Raw genomic sequence first — 20709 nt, 5'->3', positions numbered from 1 at the left:
TCCATATTCACGAAGGAGTCTTGCCTTGAGACTAAAAAACTTTATCCTCGGAAACAAACAATCAAAAGAGCCTCATCCCAGGGACATGAGCATGAAAAAACTGTCACACCTCAGCTAGATCCGAGACCAGAGGTAGGACACGGTCCAGATGACCTAATTCAGATTGATCCAACGATTTGGGGAGCCATGTTGGATGCTGCGGGTAGATTCATTCCAAGATCGTAGGCTAGCACCAAGCCAAGGACAAGAACCAGCTCCACAAGGTCTAGAGACCTCCTACCAAAGAGAAAGAGTCCACCCATAACTCTCCAGCCAGCTCCACAAGGTTTAGAGACCTCTTACCAAAGAGAAAGTCCACCAAGAACTCTCCAGCCCCAGCACACGGTACACATGTACAACCACTACCCACCTCGTGGGGTGTATCCCAGATACCATATGGATCCTTACGAAGCATACACCAGCCCACCACTGAGGCATGGTTCATAGATGGGATACTATCTTCTTGGTCTAGCTCCCCCGCCTATAGTACCCCAATCCGCACCAGCCTCGATCATGGTAGAATTGACACCTAAAATGTTGAGGATAGCCATGAAAATAGGAAAGGGGGTAGCTTCAGGAATTGTACCAGCAACACCTACGCATTCGGTGCAAGGGCCAAGACCGGAAAGAAATAAACCGGCCCACATTTCCAAACTTATCAGTAAGTTTAATGGGTCCGGAGACCCCATACCTCATTTGGAGATGTTTAACCAGATCTGTGAGGCATTTGGACACATGGAAGATTAGGTTAAGGTGAGTGCCTTTGGCCTCACCCTTGACGGGAAAGATGGACAGTGGTTTCGATCACTAAAAGTGGAAGACAAGGCTACCTTAAATGCCTTGAAAGAGGCCTTCACAACATAAGGATATTCAAGATAAGGAACTTGATGAAGTCTACTTGAACAGTTGTAGAACGTAAAACAGAAAGAGGAGGGAGAATCCATCCGGGACTATATCAACCAGGTGAGATATCTTCACTCTCGTTGTAAACGATAGGGACAAGTTCTGTGAGTGACGAAAGATTGATCGATTGATTCCTAGAGGGACTTGAAGATGTAGCCGTGCATAACTCCTCCCTATATGCTCTAGGGCATACCTCCTTTGAGCAATGCTGCAGAAACACCATGGATTTCAAGGCCAATTTCAAGGAAACTCATTCTCGAGAATTGCATGAGGGCACTTCTGAAGCTTCCTTCAAAACCACAAGCACAAAATTGGAAGGAAAGGAAAGGAAAAGAATTCTTTTTAGGACAATAGGTGGAGCAGCTAGCATTAATCTCTCTTGCACACAACCCTTAATTACATCAGGAAGGCAAAGATTGTACAAGTAATTGCGGGTGGAAAACAAGCAATGATAGATGCAGGTTATAGTCATATAGTGACCATACATTTCGATCTTTCTTGTGTAAATATGTTTATTGGTATTGCTTGAAACAAACAACATTGAAGATATTGCTTGGTATTGAGTCTGAGTCTGCAGAGGTTCAAAAGGCTCATGAGAGGATGCATTGGATCTTGGAGCTAAACCATTCTAGAATTACCTCAAGGAGTGCAAAAATAAGCATTTTGCACATGCATTTGGATCATGGCTTTCTATTATGAAGCCTTCTTATTTAGGCTTTAGCAGATGCTATGCCACACAATGTCAACCGCATGACGAGTTTTATATAGGTATGAAACGAGCATACATTAGTACTTTGAATATGTATACATTATATTTATGCTATCATATGTTTGAATAGGTGGTGGCTAACATTTAAAGAGCAAGTTGATGTCCATTCCCTCTACCATCCAGCCAAAGAATGGGTCACTAGTGAGGTGGAAGAGATGCATTTATCCTAAGATTTGGATTGAAGATCTCACAGGGACATCAAAGAAGGGAGATGAAGTGCATTCCGAATCTAGGCATTCATCGACAAAAAGACAATCGAGATCTCGAGCATTGCACTCCAATAGGGATACATCTAGTTCTGTTGGTCATCCACCTAGTAAGTCATTCTCTTTCTAAGAATATTTTAATCATTGCAAGTTTCATGCAACGCTCTTTTCTTGGGTTTTTAATATTCTATTTTGATTTAAAATAGCATCTCAAGATATTCATCCACGACATATGGTGATAGAAGAAAGCATGGTGTATGTGGTCGACACAATTCTTGGAGGATCTAGTTCATTGTGAGTGTATCAATTATTCAAACAAATAGATCATTGCTTTGTGTCTTCTAAAACCGATAACAATTGACCTTGACATTTTATGATTGTTTGTAGGAGGGCCACACATATGGCAAGGTTTTCTGGGGGTCTCAACAAGTATGGGAGTATTGTTCATTCGGCCGTGGCAGTTCAGGGATGCTCTTTAGTGTGGGCAGATTTCCCAACATCATTGATTGTTGATCCAGATTATCCCGTTGTGCCTAGATGGAATGCTTGGACGAAGGAGCTTATGGTTGCAACATGTGTGTTAGCCAATGAGTTTTTAAAAGATAACGGGACATTTGTCATAGCAAGCAATCCTAATCATCTTCCAACCATTATGGAGGTCGTGAAATCTCACAATCTCTCTCTCTCTCTCTCACGGACACTGTATCTAGAGATGCAAGGAGCTTACCCCATCAGATTGATGATGATGGAACTGAGAAGGTGACCTAACACCAACCACCTCTCCAACCAAACCAAACCAACTTCAATTCCCACCCATACCCCTCCCATCAATATCTTCCATGGAAGCTTCCTCTCTTCCACCACTCAACCCCCAATCCTCGACCTTCTCAACTAACTCAACCCCCTCATTGACCGCCTTCATGAGTCACCTATCCTCGAATCATTCCCAATCATTAGTATAACCCACTAGGCATCCTATGACTCTATCATATAGTCTACTCTTACCTTGACTAAGCACTCACCCACTGGCATCCTATGACTCTATCATATAGTCTACTCTTACCTTGACCAAGCACTCACCCACTGGCAAAGCCACCATTTAGACCATCCATGTGGCTTTCCCATAGGACATCTCCATGGATAAGTCACAGGAGACCTTTGCCTTTTTCTCAAGCCATATCCCTAAAGACAAGGAGGATAACCTTGAGTGCATGCCCAACCACTCAAGTCGTCTCATGAACGGATAAATAGTAATTTGATAGAATACGTAGTAGATGCCTAGAGATTCTTTCAAGCTTTCCTAAACTTATCACTTCATATCAGTAAATATGCAACCGAGTTTCATGAGCAATATAAGTGTGAATATAGTTGGTGAAGATCCATGTTAACCCGAGTGGTTAACATTTTCTATAGTCATTAGATTACTCCGTGTACAATCTCTAACCATAATCCACTAACACTTATCAGAAGAAGATCAAGGAAAGGCCACAAGGACCAAATCATTCTTTCTTCACCAACAAGAGCTTTAGCAAAGGACCACCAAAAGCAAAGGGCAAGATAAAGTATAACTTTTATGGAAAGAACCACATTGTTAAGGAGCCCCGTGTGAATAGCTTCATGAAAGAAGATGAAGATAAAGCCCATGTGGTTGCACGAGCACCATAAGTGAAAGCACCTTGTTGTCCAGATGGTGCCTCCTCCAGAAAGGAAGTAAATACTACTATAAAAACTTTGGATCCATAAAAACTCTTACCAAATAGTCATCTGATAAATACACACATGTTGGTGCAGTTTTCATGATGATGAAGCTTACTATTTTGATGAAGTGCTGATCTAATCTAAAGATAATTCAAATACTTCCGTTAATACTCTAGGTGTTGCATGCCATTTCCAGGGTGCTTTGTTCCTCCATGCCTACTTCATCAAACGTAACTAGAAAAAAACCGTGAAGGGTCTACGTTGGCACCTAGGTCAAAGTGGACAATGCTCTTGGATGGTTTCATGAAGGGGCTCATGTGGTAGGTGAAGAGGAGGAGGGAGTGAGTTTGGCTGAGGTAGAGAAGACGCCTCGGCATTGTTAACACATAGGCTCCAAGAAAACACACATGAGGAGCCTCCTTCATGAGGGCTAAAAATGCAAGGCTATGGATTCATCTCGGGTTGCAGCAGCGATGGTGGTCAATTGGCGATGATGATTTTTAAAAAATGCATCAAATTAAAAAAAACATGGCAGATGAAAGCTTTAAAGCATGAGCATGAGCATGGCAATGCATAGATTAACGCATGTGTAAATCATCGCAAGCATGATGACGATGATAATGATATAAACACGGTGGACATGATGAGCGAGCTAGCCGGGCGGGGAGCATTGTGGGAAGGAAGGTCAAGGTGGAGGTGGTGGAGATATGATACCATGTTAGAAAGAATGGTGCCATGATCATAGGAAGGTGAGAGTGGAGATGTAGATGGAAGCTCAAGCCATGGTGATGGTGACTAGAGAGAGAGAGAGAGATGCAATAGAGCTCAAGTGAAAGAGAGATTGCACATGAACATAATGGTTGTATTATGAATGATAATACTCACACAATGTACAATGTATTTATAGGCACTAAGGCCTTATCTTTTGAGCTAACCCTAATAAGGGGCATTCACACCTAAGAGGGTGTTCACACCGAATAAGACCTAAACAGCCTTACACCACTGAGACTCAGATAATTTCAATACATACATACATATATGTACACACACACACACACACGCACACACATACATATACACACATGTATGTGTGTGTGTGTATGTACACACACATGCACACATACACACACTTACTCCATTTGTGCTCATATGACATGTAATGGCACAAATTGCATGATAGCCTACTTTACTAGGGTTCTTTACTTCTATAACTCTTTCACATTGGACCTATGGGTTGTTGTAAATTTGTCTCGCATTTGTACATGAATGTTCGTAACCCTACAAGGGATGGTGGTTGGCAGTTACAATTTTGTGGCACATGTTGCTTATGGGTTACTGCGACTCTACTGCACCTCTGTACACAATTGTTCATCATAATCTTACAAGGGATGGTGGTGGGCACTAACGTTCTTGTGGCACCTACTACTATGATGAGGATGGAAGACTCCTCCACTCTGCCTCAGTCATGACCCATATATTAGAATGGAGGTGGGTTCTTTAACTCACTTAGCCCGTCTACCTTCTTATTGAGCATTACACGATGTCTCTCACCCTTGCCTTTGCAGGGGGTCCTTCTGCCTAGGTACACAAGTACTTAAGAAAAAAACTATTTTTTTTCATACTTGAATAAGGTGGTATTTTACAAGTAATTAAACTAATCTATGGAACTATATTCATGGGCATCATTATGTGTTTTAGCTCTGAATACTGCTGGATCAAAGCTTTGTTTTAATTGTTTTGCATGGTAAGTATTTGAGAAAAATGGGAGTGTTTTAGCTCTGAATACTGCTAGATTAAAGCTTTGTTTTAATTGTTCTGCATGGTAAGTATTTGAGAAAAATGAAAGAGTGTTGCTTTGAACTATGAATACACATGGGTTATGAACATGGGTTCATTCTGTTAAACTAGACCCAAAATAGGTTCCTCTCAACCCAAAAATACTGATTCTATTCTTCCACACCCTCAGTTGGTTCTAACACTCACCTGACCTTGTCGAACATTGATGACTCTCAGTTAATGCTTTTTGACTCAAACCTCACTCAACATACTTCAGATCTTCACTCATAAGTGTTATTACAGTCTTACTAAGTTCTAAGAGTCTGTTTCAAATAGTAACATCTTATTGAAACCTATAAATTTTAGCTCTAGGGGTGCTGCTCCTTAGAAATTGTATGGAGGTTTGCAGTTACATAGCAATGAATACTTTGCTATCTTCAGCTCACTTGGTCTACTCTTACTTAGGGGAAGTAAACTCCCCTTTCACCTATTTGATCTGGTTCTATCTGGATGTATCAGTACATGCAGTGTTAAGTGCTACTTGGACTTACATAATTTAGCTTGGTGATTTTTTATTTTTAACTTGCTGAGATAGGGTGCCATCTATAACATGTAGATAGGTCCACTAACACCTGTAATATGCATTCATGTTAACAAATTGTTTTGTCTATTTGTATAGATGCAGGTAATAGGACACACCTTCTCTTCTCTTGTGGTTAATTTCAAACAAGCTTCCCTTGCTATTTTAATTTTATTTCCACTAGATGCAACTTGTCATCATTGACCCTAAAATGTACATGACTCATAGTTGAACTTGTTTCATGTAGTATAACATTTCTTTAAATCAAGATGGTATGGCTTCATGAATAGTTTTGTCTATTCATATGTGGATATTGTATATGTTTTAATCTAGCAACACACACACATAAACACACATACATATATGAGTGTGTGTGTGTGTATATGTATGTATGTACATGTGTGTGTGTGTGTGTGTGTGTGTGTGTGTGTGTGTGTGTGTACATATCATATCTATTGAGTGGAATGGAAAAAAATCAAAGATGATTCAATAAATAATTCAATGTATATAACTCATTCAAGCTACTTTTTTAAGGATTGCATTTGATAATAAAAAAACCTTAATTAAACAAATATCGCTCTTATGCTCAGACTATGTATGTACCCCTTGTTTTTTTTAAGGATTGCATTTGATAATAAAAAAACCTTAATTAAACAAATATCACTCTTATGCTCAGACTATGTATATACCTTAATTAAACAAATATCGCTCTTATGCTCAGACTATGTATGTACCCCATAATAAAAAAATCTTAATAAAAAAACATCGCTCATATGCTTGGACTATGTATGTACCCCTTGGGGAGATTCTAAAAACCAAATTCATATATAACCTTAATACAAAGCATCGCTCATATGCTCAAACTATGTACGTGCCCCTTGGGGAGGTTCTTGAAACCAAATGAAATTGTGGTGGACCCATGCACTTCTGAGCCAAGTTGTAGGGTCAAGGCAAGCATTCATTACCTCTAAGCCCAGGCATTTGCAAACTTCAGAGCTAAACCATCTCATCAAAGTTGCAGCCCGCTATCATAGTGTGAGCGTGGAGCTGAGGTGGATGATGGGGGTGTTGGTGATCGATCCTTATCTAGTTGCCACGTGAATATATCATATATCCCATATGATGGAAGGGTAAATAACTACCCTTAGTATAAAGGGCTAATTAAAGCCCTTGGTCCCCACTATCCCCTAATCTTATGGTTGTCAAGGGAAGGGAAGACCTCCCAGCCACTTGTGAGGTTGCCTGTCCGCGTGTGTCTACTTCACATGCACTCAACTTCTCACACACACACACACACACACACACACACACACACTTTAATACAAATCATTGCTCATATGCTCTGACTATGTATGTACCCCTTGGGGAGGTTCTTGAAACCAAATTAAATTAAGGTGCTAAATAAGTAGCTAGGACCCTTTTAGAAGCTTGCTTGAATGAGTTATATACATCGAATTGTTTATTGAATCTTTGATTTTTTTTCCATTTCACAAAAAAGCTATTAGTATGGGGTGTAACTGTCAGGATCTTATGACACCTTGGAGAAGAATTAATCGAACTCAAACACAAAAATTAATTGAACATTGACTTTGCACAGATTAAAGACCAAAACCATACATAAACAATTTGACAAAATAGCATAAACCATGAAAGCTTGAAAATAGAGATGTCACCGTCGACACAAGATTGGGTTCAATCTCCCGTGGGTGAGTGTGTCCCATCGTACCATGCACCCATATTTAAATATATTGATGCTTGCTATTTACAACAAGATACTCCAAAAATAAAGCCTAATAGCTTTTTGAGTCTTTGAGCATGCAAGTTCCTTTCAAAAATATAGCAAGCCTAATTATAGAGTCTTGGGCCTACGAAAAGCATAAAAATACTATTTGGTATGTAAAAAGGTTTAAGGCTAAAGTCTTCCAAAAAATATAGATGCCAAATAAGAAAACCTAAGAGGTGATCACATGTCTTCCAAGATATCTCATTGTGGTCCAATGCATGTCTTCCAAGATATCTCATTGTGGTCCAAGATATCTCACTGTGGTCCAATGCATGTTCCACCCCCGCGAGACTAACTCATAGTCCACCACTCAATCATCACCTACACTAAAATAATATTAGTCAGCGCACACAACCGATTAAACACATTAATCCTAACTATATCATACCAGTGCACCCAACTGATTAATCATATTAATCCTAAAAAATGATATAAATAAAAAGGTCATCACATACACAAATACTGACCCAATCTATATACATTCACATATGGAATTAAAATAATACATCACCCACATTCTTATATGAAAGAAATGATTGCATGGGCGTCCCCACTTGACCATAGAGTTCATGACTAACATTCCTTCTTGCTTGGGTTGCAATTGACCTCAATTACGTGTATAGTATGAGTGGATGAGATTCTGGTAAGAATGGAAAAAACTTTTTGGCATCCATTTAGCATCTTCAATAGGATGGTTTTTGAAGGTCAAAAGATACTTGACATAAGTGTTCCCAGTGCATGTAGTGGTGGCCTCATGGTCAATAATAGACTCGGGTTCGAGACGTTCTTCTTCATCTACTAATTCAAGAGGTTCTTCAAGCATAAGATGAGAAGGTGAAGGTCCCCTGAATGGTCTCAAAAGACTAACATGGAAAGAATTATTAATTTGCCAAATAGAAGGTAGCTCCAATTTAAAGGCATTGTCATTAATCTTTGTAATGATCTTGAAAGGTCCATAAAATCTAGGAGCTAGCTTAACTACAGGGTTGGTGCCTACAGACTTGAGTCTCCTTTTCTCAATGCGAAGAAGTACGTAGTCACCTTCGTTTGAAGATGGCATGGTTGCGTTTACGATTCACATATTTCATGTATTTCTCTTATGCTTTTTGAATGTTCTCTTTCATTGAACTATGGATTTAGTTAAAGTCTCTAACAAATGAGTCTGAAACCTCTATAGAATCCAAAAGATGAGTCATAGGAGTTGGCAAAGCCTTTCCATAGACTATCTCAAAAGCTGCTCTCTTGGTAGCAACTCTTGGTAGCAATGTGAGCGAGGACAGTTGTTATATGCAAATTGCAAAATGTGTAAATACTTGTCCCACTACTTAGGCTAAGACTTAGACGAAGATGAAACATAAGATTTAAGAAAATAAAGAATGGTGCTATTTGTAACTTCAGTTTGACCATTTGACTCAAGATGGACAGTAGTAGAAAAATCAAGTTTTGTACCAAGATTGTCAAACAATGTAGTCAACTACAAAACTTTCTATCTCTATCAGAGACAATAATCTTAGGTAATCCATGATGCACAAATAGTTGCTTAATGAACATATGTGTGTCTTGATAAGCAATTCATGTCTCTTTGCAAGGAATAAAATAACCATGTTTGCTAAATCTATCAATAATAGTCCAAATCATGTCATTCTTGCTAACAGTCAAAGGAAAACTGGAAATGAAGTCCATGCTTATTTGTTTCCAAGGTTCATTAGGGATAGGTAAAGGCATAAGAAATCCAAATTTCTTTCCTTTATGACTTTTTATCTTTTGACATATAACACATTCAAAAATAAACTTTGCAATGTCATGACGCATGTTAGGCCAAAAGACATTTCTAGTAACAATTTGAAAAGTAGAAGAGACACCTCTATGTCCAATATAAGGAGGTTGATGAGATTCTTCAATGATGACTTGTCTAACTAGTTGAGTGATGCACAATTTCTTTTGAAAGAACAGAAATCCTTCATCATATGAGTAATCTAAATGCGGCAACAACCAATCATTATCCTTCATTTTGTTATATATATCAGAAAAGTCAGGGTAATGTTCATAGGTTCCTTTCATGTTATCAAATAAAATACCCTCAATAACATATATGTTATTAATACTAAGTCTCCTACTCAAAGCATCAACAACAACATTTTCACATCTAGGAGTATATTGAATAGCTGGCTGAAAACTTTGAATAAAAGATGCCCACTTAATATATCTCTCCAAAATCAAAGGTTGTGAAAGCAAATGTTTGATGCTTTGTTGATCAGTTTTAATGATAAATTCTAAATCCATGAGATAATGCTTCCAAATTTTTATGCATGCACAACAACAATTAGTTATTTATCATAAGTGCTACAGTTAACCTCAAATGGTTTTAATTTTCCCAAATGCTATAGTTAACCTCAAATGGTTTTAATTTCCTACTCTCAAAGTCAATAGGATGTTTGTCTTACATAAGTACAACACCAATTCCATATCCACTAGCATCAGTCTACAATAAAGAATGGTCTAAGAAAATCAGGTAGTGTCAAAACAGGTACATGTGTAAGTGCGTACTTAAAAGCATTAAAATATTTCAAATGCATGTTAGTCCAATGGCCTTTTCCAACAATTCAGTCAAGTAATGCGCTTTCCAAGCAAAGTTTTTTCACAAATCTCCTATAATATGAACACACTCCAAGAAAAGATCTCAATTCATGAATGTCCTTTGGTCTAGACCAAGTCCTAATGGTGTCTATCTTCTTAGGGTCAACACAAATTCCATCAGTAGGCACGATGTGCCCAAGGTATTCAATCTCTCTTTGGAAGAAATCACTCTTGTCTGAATCGTATAGAGTTGATTATCCTTCAAAAAGTTGAACACTATCTCTAAATTCTTTTCATGCTCGTCTTCACCTTTACTAAAGACTAAAATATGATCAAAGAAGACAACCATAAATTTTTGATGCTTCAAGAATATACAATTCATCATACGACGAAATGTAGCCAAAGCATTAGTAAGTCTGAATGGCATTACTAAGAACCCATAATGACCCGTTTGCATGCAAAAGGCAGTCTTGTAGACATCCTCTTCGGCCATTCTAACCTGATGGTATCTTGATTTAAGTTCAATCTTGGAAAATGCCTTAGCTCCTTTCAACTTATCTAAGAGATGCCTTAGCTCCTTTTTCAACTTATCTAAGAGATCATCTACACGGGGTATAGGATACCTATTCTTGACATTATTCTTATTCAAAGCTTGGTACTCTCTCGGTACTCTATACACATGTAAAACATTCCGTTCTTCTTTTTGACAAGGAGAATGGGTGCTCCGTATGGTGAACTACTAGGCATTAAAAGTTTCCTATCAAGTAAGTCCTCTATCTGATTTTGGATCTCTTCTTTCTCTAAAAAGTTTACCCTATAATAAGGAGCGGAATGCTACCAGGAATAATGTATATCCTATGGTCTTATGGTCTCGAATTAGGGAAACCTGGTGGTAGCTTATTCATGAAACAATCCAAAAATTGTGAAATGAATTGTTCATGCGATGAGTCCTTATGAGTTGGTTTAGAAGAAGTAAGCTCGTTAACCAAGACTAAATAAGTCTTCCCCTTTGTCCTTATGGCTTGCTTAGCTTTGGTGTGGCTAAGGAGTGCACATGCACTAGATTCCCTTAATCCTTTAAGACAGACACGCTCACCATTGAAAACAAATGATAAATCATGAGAGTTGTAATCAATGTGTGGGTTGTTCTCATGTCTCCATGGCATAATGAGGATAACATCATATGAATGCAAGGGTGCAATGAGAAATGTGCGGGATTGCTCATAAGGTGCAAGGATAATATAGCATCTTTCAATTCTCTAGTGCAATGGTATTTAGTTCCTTGAAATGCAGTTTTAATCTTGTACTTAGAAGGAACAACATCTTATTTAAGATCATGCACAAGCTTTTCAGAAATAAAGTCATGTGTACTACTAGCATCATGCAATATGTTTACTTCCTTGCTCTTAATTGTACCTTAGAAGGAACAACATCTTATTTAAGATCATGCACAAGCTTTTCAGAAATAAAGTCATGTGTACTACTAGCATCATGCAATATGTTTACTTCCTTGCTCTTAATTGTACCTTTCATTTTAAGAAGCATATGAAGAGATACCTTCTTTTCGATAGGTTTAGGCATACCTGAATCATCGTATTCCTCTTCCTATTCAAAATTACGATCTTGCTCGAGAGAAAAGTCGTTGTCATCCTCATTGTCTTCACCATCAATCATGTTAACTCAAGCGGTGGGTTTCTTCTTTTTCTCCGGGAAATTAATTGCAATGTGTCCTCGTTGTCCACAACTGTAATTTTAGGGTATAAAAACTTGCTTTGGCTTCACATCTTCACTCTTCTTGTTGTTGTTGTTGTTGGCACCTTGTTTGTCATTGTTAAAAGCTTTGCTTCTATTTGCATTGGCATTCCTGTCAAACTTACGATATGGAACAAACTTTTTAAATTTGTTAGTAGGAGACTCATGTAGTGGTTTGTTCTCCTTTGGTTCTCTATTCTTTCGCTCACAATTGTGGGCCAAAGAGATAGCCGTGGATAGAGAGTGTGGTTGAAAAATGTTGATCTCCACCCTAAGTGTAGGATTCAATCCAGCAATGAATTTTCATTTTTAGTCCTACGATCGCACTCTCTAAATGGCTTGAAGTTGGATAAGTGTTTGCCAAAATTTATCCACATACATTTGCACAGATTCTTTATCCACATACATTTGCACAGATTCTTTATCAAGTTGGCATAGCACATTCCATTATTGACGTGCCTTGGCTTTGTATTGAGGTGGAAGAAATTTTTTTGACGTGCCTTGGCTTTGTATTGAGGTGGAAGAAATTTTTTTTTGATGAGCTTTTGAAATTCCTTCCAAGTCCTTGGTCCATCGTGTCCTTGCTTGATGACATTCCACCATAGAGATGCACTTTCAACCAAATCAACACATTTAACTTTGTCCTTCTCATAAAATTCTTCCCCAGAAAAATAGTCATCAAGTTGACTAAGCCATGACAATATGACCTTTGGTTCCTTCTTACCATCAAAATTTTAAAAAGTGAATGCTTTTCGACTAATATTCTTTCCTTTTTGTTCTTCTTGCTCTCAAAAAGTCTCTTGGATTGTACGATAGATGTCAAGTTGAGGCTCATCACTTCGTTCAAGTTAACTATTTACTCCAATTCCATTCTTTTAGCTCTTTCTTGGTTGAGTTGAGCTTGTATAGACCATAATTGCTCCATAAATTTTGGGGGTTATTCATGATGCGGAATTGAGAAGACAAAAATAAAATTGCAAAAATTTATAGTATTTAAGATAAGCAAAGCAAACAATATATGTGCGGAATAATACTTATGGCCTTGCTTCAATTTGTTGGAAGTCGAGTGTTGAACCAATTCCTGAGCGACTGAGATTCAATTTCCAAGTGTCAAATAAAACTGTAAGTGGCTTTTCAAGCTTGGAGGATCCTCAAAAAAGTTGTTGAAGAAGCCCTTTCAAAATAATCGGTTCGTCAAGATAGCAAACTTTGATATATGCAAGTGGAATCCATGAACACTTGTTTTTGTACCAAATTTTAGAAATTGGAGAGTCGCAGATAAAGAAAATTTTTTGGCATGGAAACTCCCTCAATCTCCATCTTTGACCAAAGAAAAATTTTATTTATTGAAGCTCTCTGTGCAAAATCTGAAATTTCAGAAAAAGGGGTTTTTGTAGACTTTATTTCACTTGAGAAGGCATGGTTTTGAAGCTTGAATTTGGAAGGGTTGAATGGTTGAAAGAAGAGGGAAATGATTTTTAAAGAAGCTATTTTTTAAATAGTTTTTAGCCTTAGTTGGTAGCCAGCTATAAGCTAGGCTTTATTAAGCTTAGCTTAAGCTTCTTCTTGCATAAACCTAGCGCAAAACTACTCGCGAGGCTATTATGGATTTGCAGGGTTAATATGAGCCTTCCATTATGCAATTCGTGCCAGAGGGCAAGCTTAACAATTGTGATATTGGAGCAATGATCTCCTCAATGAGTTGATTTCATCCATATATGGATGGATTATAGAGAGGATTAGAATTCATGAAGGTGGTTTTGGGAAGAAGAAGGGTGGTTTCACTTCAACAATAGTGGTTTTATGCATAAAGGTGGCTTAAATCCTCATTCCTTGATCCAAATCTTGATCCGACAGCCCAAGAATTTCCCATAAACAATTGAAGCCCTTGTACCTTTGTTGGCTTTTTGCAAGCCTTTCTTTTTCCTATAGTTCTTCCTTTTGATTTGATGAAGCTTTGTGATTCTCCAAAAATAATTTGAGTAACCTTCTTGCTCCAAAAAACCTTTAAATATTTTTTTGCCTTCAAAATTTTTTTTTTTTGTCCAAGAATTCTTCTCCTTGAGTGGCCCTCAAGCTCTCATACCACTCTCAGGATCTTATAGCATCTTGGAGAAGAATTACTTAAACTCAAATAAAAAAATTAATTGCACATAGACTTTGCACAAATTGAAGACCAAAACCATACATAAACAATTTGACAAAATAGCATAAACCATGAAAGCTTGAAAATAGAGATATTACCGTCGGACACACAAGATTGGGTTCAATCTCCCCTAGGTGAGTGTGTCCCATCGTACCGCGCACCCATATTTAAATATATTGATGCTTGCTATTTATAACAAGATACTCCAAAAATAAAACCTAATAGCTTTTTGAGTCTTTGAGCGTGCAAGTTCCTTCCAAAAATATAGCAAGCCCAATTATAGAGTCTTGGGCCTACGAAAAGCATAAAAATACTATTTGGTATGTAAAAAGGTTTAAGGCTAAAGTCTTCTAAAAAATATAGATGCCAAATAAGAAAAAACTTAAGAGGTGATCACATGTCTTCCAAGATATCTCATTGTGGTCTAATGCATGTTCCACCTGTGACTAACTCATAGTCTACCGCTCAATTATCGCCTACACAAAAATAATATTAGTCCGCACACACAACCGATTAAACACATTAATCCTAACTATATCATACTAGCACACCCAACTGATTAATCATATTAATCTTGGAAAATGATATAAATAAAAAGGCACATCTTATACACAAATAGTCACCCAATCTACATACATTCACAATGGAATTAAAATAATGGCATCACCCACATTCCTATGTGAAAGCAATGATCGCATGGGCGTCCCCACTTGACCATAGAGTTCATAATAACTAATAGTAACACCCTCTTCCTTAGGAAATGTACAAGCCAACCAAGAACCCTAGTAGATCCCCCATTCCATTAGAACCTCCTAAATAGCGTCTTTATTAAAAAAACACTAGACTGGGAAGACTGGAGGGAACCCAATCTAGAGTGGGAAGACTGGAGGGAACCCAATGTACAAGCCAACCAAGAACCCTAGTAGATCCCCCATTCCATTAGAACCTCCTAAATAGGGTCTTTATTAATAAAACACTAGACTGGGAAGATTAGAGGGAACCCAACACTTAGAAAACACTACAGTGGGAAGATTGGAGGGGACTTGACAATTTAGAAAATATGTGACGGATCCGAATAGATGGTGTTTGATGAACACCCTCCTACTTGTCAAATTAAACTAAGGAATTGTATTTGGTGGATAACTTATTGATAATCCAATCCCATACTTGTTTGGGAGTACATCAAAACCCATGGAGATTCCTAAAAGCTTAAAGATTCAACTCGCGACAATCCTTCCTCTAAAAAGGAACTCCCTTTCCCAGCCATGGTTGATTTGTGAACCAAAAACTAAGTAAAAGGTTTGAAAACAATCCCATAAGGCCCTAAAAGCTTGCAATTTTGTTTGCAACAATGGTTGATGGTTGATGTTATGGCCAAATAGTTGAACAATAAGCTTCACTTAAGAGGCCCATGTGTTGTATTTCATCAACATTTTGGATGTACCAACCAACCTAAAGTATATGCAAGTATATGCAACCACTACAAAAGGGGGTACCTTCAGGGTAAGCTTCCATTAATATGGACTTAAGCATTGTATCTATATAGTAAAGAGCTAATCATCGATATAAAATTAGGTCTAAACACTCCATCCTTGAGAGATTGAGGAATGAAGTATTAATTTATTCTATCATAAGCCACAAGTCAATGTCAATTTTAATGAAGTTGATATCTCATTGTAGCAACCTACCACTGTAAAAAATCTCCCCAAAGGGAGATGATGGCTTTTAGGATGCACCCTTGATATAACCTTTTTTTAAAAAAGTCTATGATGAAGGCATGATGGCTTTTAGGATGCACACACACTCTTGATAAACCTTTTTGCTTAGGTCTATGATGAAGGCATCCATTAAAAGGAACAATCTCAGTGCCAGAGCCTTACCAATAAATTATTATGTGCCCACCCTTGATAAACCTTTTTGCTTAGGTCTATGATGAAGGCATCCATTAGAAGGAATAATCTCAGTGCTATTAGGAGACATTAAACATAATAATGACTCTCCAACTATTGATAGACCCCTTTTTGAAGGAAGAATGGGTAAGCCTCAAGAGGTGAGATCCAACCTAATGCTAAGTATAAAATTCCAATGGAACACCATCTAGGCCCGTGGTGGTGGTGGTTGAAATTTTTAATTCATAGATTGAGATAGTAAAATACCAAAGTCAAGAGAGCTATCCCTCCCACTTGTGTCCAATTCACAAAAGAAACTCTCCCTTACTTCTTTTATTATCTTTGTTCCGAAGTAAGTTAGTGTACTTTTGATTTTTTAACCAAAGGAATAACTTAAAAAACATTTACTATATATTTTAAAAATAAAATGGCCAATGATATGCATCCTCTTGGTTCGGCCAAGCCGGTGACTAACACTTACCGCAATGTCCACACATGGAAACTACCACTAAGAAGGCACCCAATGGGCCAAGCAATCAAGCACCACGAAGCAAGTACTAGGCCAACATGAACAAGCCAAAAACCACCACACTCCTCCAAGTATGGATCCACACACAATCTTTCCCCTCTTGGATCTGGTTTGCGACCCATCACAAATACCTCACAACTCTTATGTATGCATAAAGAGAGAAACTGTAGAACCAAAGGTAATATTGGCTATTTCATAATCGTAATCTTCTCCACCATAACAACGAATTGTCTAGCACAAAATAACAAATAAATTATATATATATATATATATATATATGTATGTATGTATATATATATATATATATATATATATATATATATATATATATGTATGTATGTATGTATGTATGTATGTATGTATGTATGTATATATATATATATATATATGTATATGTATATATGTATATATATATATTCATAAAAATAAATAAATAGCCTAATATTGGTAATTACATGAATAACCACACCATGTACTTGTAATTAAGCTTACGACAGACCAAAACAATTCATTTATTAAATGTGAAGAAAGTTGATGGCTCATAGGAAGGGGTAGGAGCGTAACTCTCAAAGAAACCTAGACTCTTTTGAGGTCTAGAAAAAAAGATAAACCAATTCGACACCTGAATAACCTTATGAGCCTTGCCTTCTCCATGGACCTTATTTTGCTTTTGCCATAAAACTCTACTAGGGAGAGTCTCGCACGTTGCCGTTTTTCCCTTATGCTCGAACAGGGGAGCTGCCATTGTGGCGAGCGAGGGTGGAAGTATGGATAGATTTAGCGTGAATAATAGTATGGATTTAGTAGGTTTGTCATTAAGACCCCCACTAATGTTTTAATCCTAGCTTTGATATTTGGAGCTCTTGAATGGCTAAATTTTGCCCCTCTCTATGGGAAGCTGAATTCTCTGAATGTTATCTTGGAGCTCCGCTCATTTTGTGCAAAATTTGAATGCTATTAAAAGTCACTCCATAAAATTTATTGACTTGGAAGCTAGTTGTTGGTAGCAGTGCTTGAAAAAATCCTGGCTTTTAGTGTATTTTGTAATGGTTGAAATCCAAAAATCCTAGCAAAACTTTGACTTTTTCTTGAAGCAATGGTTGAAATCCAAATATCATAGGATTAAAAACAAACTTTTTCTTGAAGAAAATTGACTAGAATTTACTATTTTTAGTTATAAAATAAACCAACTACAAAAAATTAATTAAGCAAATTTGGCCATACTCCAATCTTGTCCCTTTTTTTAAAGTGGCTAGGAATTTATTTTTTTCCGTGAGCACCAGGTCTCGAGAAAAACATATTTTTAAATCAATCAAAATAAGGACAACTCTTAAATCTGTCCGGTTTTAATTTTTGAACTATCTACAATATTTCGATTTTATAACTAAAAAAAAATTATATTTTTTCCTTTAAATAAGATTTTAAAGGCTACTGCTTAGTTTAAACGACTACGTAAAATCTCTGTCGGTATTTCTTAATTCTAGCCGGTACAAGTACACTATGATGCTTTTTAGTTCGAGCATTGAGCACTAGTTGGCAGCTTTATTGAAATGTGCCCCATGATTCTACCATAATACTATAATCTTTGCCACCACTGTTATAGGTTTTTATAATCTTACCATCGTTTTTACAACACTAATATGGTTTTTGTGTTGGGAAGGTGGATTACTCCATCGGCTCACACAAACTCTTCCATAATGGAACCCAACCGTTCTACCACTAGACTATGTGCCCGAGGGAAACAGTAAAATAGAGTTTTTATAGATTAACCAAATTGTTTTTTCACTATTTTTTTTCAGAAATCCATGGGCGGGCAGTGCATTGACCGGGTAAACGGCCGGGCAGTGAGAACAAACGTTTGACGCAAAAGCCTATACGCGATGAATTGTTGCTAGTTTCTCTGTTCACGTTGTGGTCACCGTCACGCTTCGTCGGTGAGTGGCTATGGCTATGCATCTTCTTGCTTATGGTTATTTCTTCTTTGATCTTCCTGGTGATGCGTTTGTGTGTGTGTGTGTGTGTGTGTGTGTGTGTGTGAGCTCCACCTTTGCATAGCTGAACCCTCCAGTATGTCTCTTCTATTTCGTCGACTTGCTTATGGTTATTTCTTCTTTGATCTTCCTGCTGATGCGTTTGTGTGTGTGTGTGTGTGTGTGTGTGTGTCAGCTCCACCTTTGCATAGCTGAACACTCCAGTATGTCTCTTCCATTTCGTCGACTTGGAATGCAAGGCCTCCAGGTTTGATTACAGTCCCTATATCTTGTTCATTACCTGTTTGTATATCTTCATGTATGTATGTGTATGCATAGCAGCATATGGTGTACTATGGTCTTCATGTCTATCACTGCTAATTTCACCATTATCTCTATCACTATTTTCATAATGATCATGATGGGTATCACTGCTATCCTTGCTATTTCCACTGGTAAAAGCACATGGGATCATGAAGTCTGCATGAAAGAGTGTTAGTAGAGTTTGCTCTTGGCTCGGAGCTGCCTGGACATCAAATGGCCTCTCTCAAGGAAATTTTTTTGAGACTCGGATGCAGCGTGCCGGCAATTTCTCACAGGGTTGTGGAGGGAATTTAGAAGAAAATCCATGTAAATGTCTTTAGAGCCCAAACTGTTTTTTACTAGCCGTACTCCTCTTGAAGGCCCTTACAATGAAACCGCTTGATTGAATACATATTACCTACTTGAATTCTGGTGTGCACTGTCAGCAACAAGAACAGTTGATTCCTCCATAAACATACACATTCCTTCTTTCGAAAAGCATGAGCTGTTTCACTCTTCAATGAGCTGCCGTCCTAGGCACCACTTGACTTGGACAACCCAATGCATCAATGTTGATCTGATGCACCAGTATGGACAGATCTGATGCAATTCTACTGACAGATCAAGTGGATGATTGGAGGATTCATGATGCCCTTTATGCCAGTCTTCTACGATGATATTAGGGGCTTGAGCCTGAGGTATCTACTGATGATAAACCACCTAAATGGAAGATCTAGATCAGATTCTTTTCAATCCAGATCAACAAACGAAGGACAAGAAACTTGATTAGAGGTGACAACAAATATTTTATGCATATACGAGGATCAAGGATGGACAATCTAGACTGCGTTGCATTCATGGTTGAGATACATATCATCGTCTCACATGACAATACCATCATCCAAGTGGTTAACACACACTTAAGGCAAGTATGCCAAGTGTGGTGTGGGCTTCCAACAAGTGGTTGTTGGTGTATGGGCCTAATCACTCACGATTCTCTGCAAGCTGACTAGTCTACCATCTCCTATAGGGAAACGTTGAGCACAAGGGCTTCCATAGCCAACGCCTTGCTGCCATGCACTGAAATCTAAATTCACCATCATCATCGCCATCCTACTGCTGCTAGTCGCCAGATGAATAATCACATGCAATCCTTACCTTCCTAAAGATGAGAGAACACATCACTCATGTTCCGGGGCCATGCACAACACTAGCGCTCCTATATGAGCACATGGCTCTCTCAGCCCCGTTATTGAAAAGCTGGTACTCTGTAGGACTAGCACCGGAGGTCAATGGTTGTGTTAAAAAATGTCTGCAGCAGCTACACTTCATGGGCAATGCCCCCGGGCACAATTGGAACCAAACATGCATCAAAACCAACGCACATGAGCACCAGGGTGCTCAACAGCAGGTACACACCAACCGGTTAGGCCCTCAGGACTAAGTGCCACGGGGTCTTAAAGACCCTTGTTAGGTGACATCAATGGATGGCATTGATCAAAAATCGCAACACCTTTATTGGGCCGTCGGATAAAGTAAACTAGGGCCAGTAAAATAAGTTACTAAGCGATCATAGTCTACTTCCTAGTTTACTAAACGGGCATAGTTTACTTCCTAGTTTACTAAGCGGGCATAGTTTACTTCTTAGTTTATCTAGCAAATTATAGTTTACTTCCTAGTTTACATCATGGAATGAGGGTGAATTTGGGTTTGGGACTAAGAAAATTTTGGAGCAAGATGTTATGTGCAGAAGAGGATTTGAACTCGAGACCTTGGGTCACCATTGGAA

At 38.1% G+C, this 20709-nt stretch overlaps 1 protein-coding gene across 3 annotated transcripts in view; it reads left to right on the top strand.

Annotated features, from left to right (window-relative positions):
- The first annotated feature begins 18500 nt into the window (after nucleotides 1-18500).
- LOC147634769 (putative aldo-keto reductase 1) overlaps nucleotides 18501-20709 on the top strand; it is a 45070-nt gene continuing 42861 nt past the window's right edge. For 2 of the 3 annotated variants that reach the window (XM_086803953.1, XM_086803951.1), the window contains exons 1-2: nucleotides 18501-18581; nucleotides 18814-18885. In XM_086803953.1, the coding sequence (XP_086660079.1) occupies nucleotides 18844-18885 (42 nt within the window). In that variant the 5' untranslated portion in view covers nucleotides 18501-18581; nucleotides 18814-18843. Of the gene's footprint in view, nucleotides 18582-18686; nucleotides 18715-18813; nucleotides 18886-20709 lie in introns of those variants that run through there. The other variant, XM_086803952.1, reaches the window with a different exon arrangement.

Source organism: Cibotium barometz, chromosome 10 (genome assembly GCF_041138505.1).
Source record: "Cibotium barometz isolate CiBa-2024 chromosome 10, ASM4113850v1, whole genome shotgun sequence".
NCBI classification, from domain to species: Eukaryota; Viridiplantae; Streptophyta; class Polypodiopsida; order Cyatheales; family Cibotiaceae; genus Cibotium; species Cibotium barometz.
The sequence above is the reverse complement of the archived record's forward strand: the minus strand, read 5'-3'. Positions and strand labels throughout refer to the sequence as shown.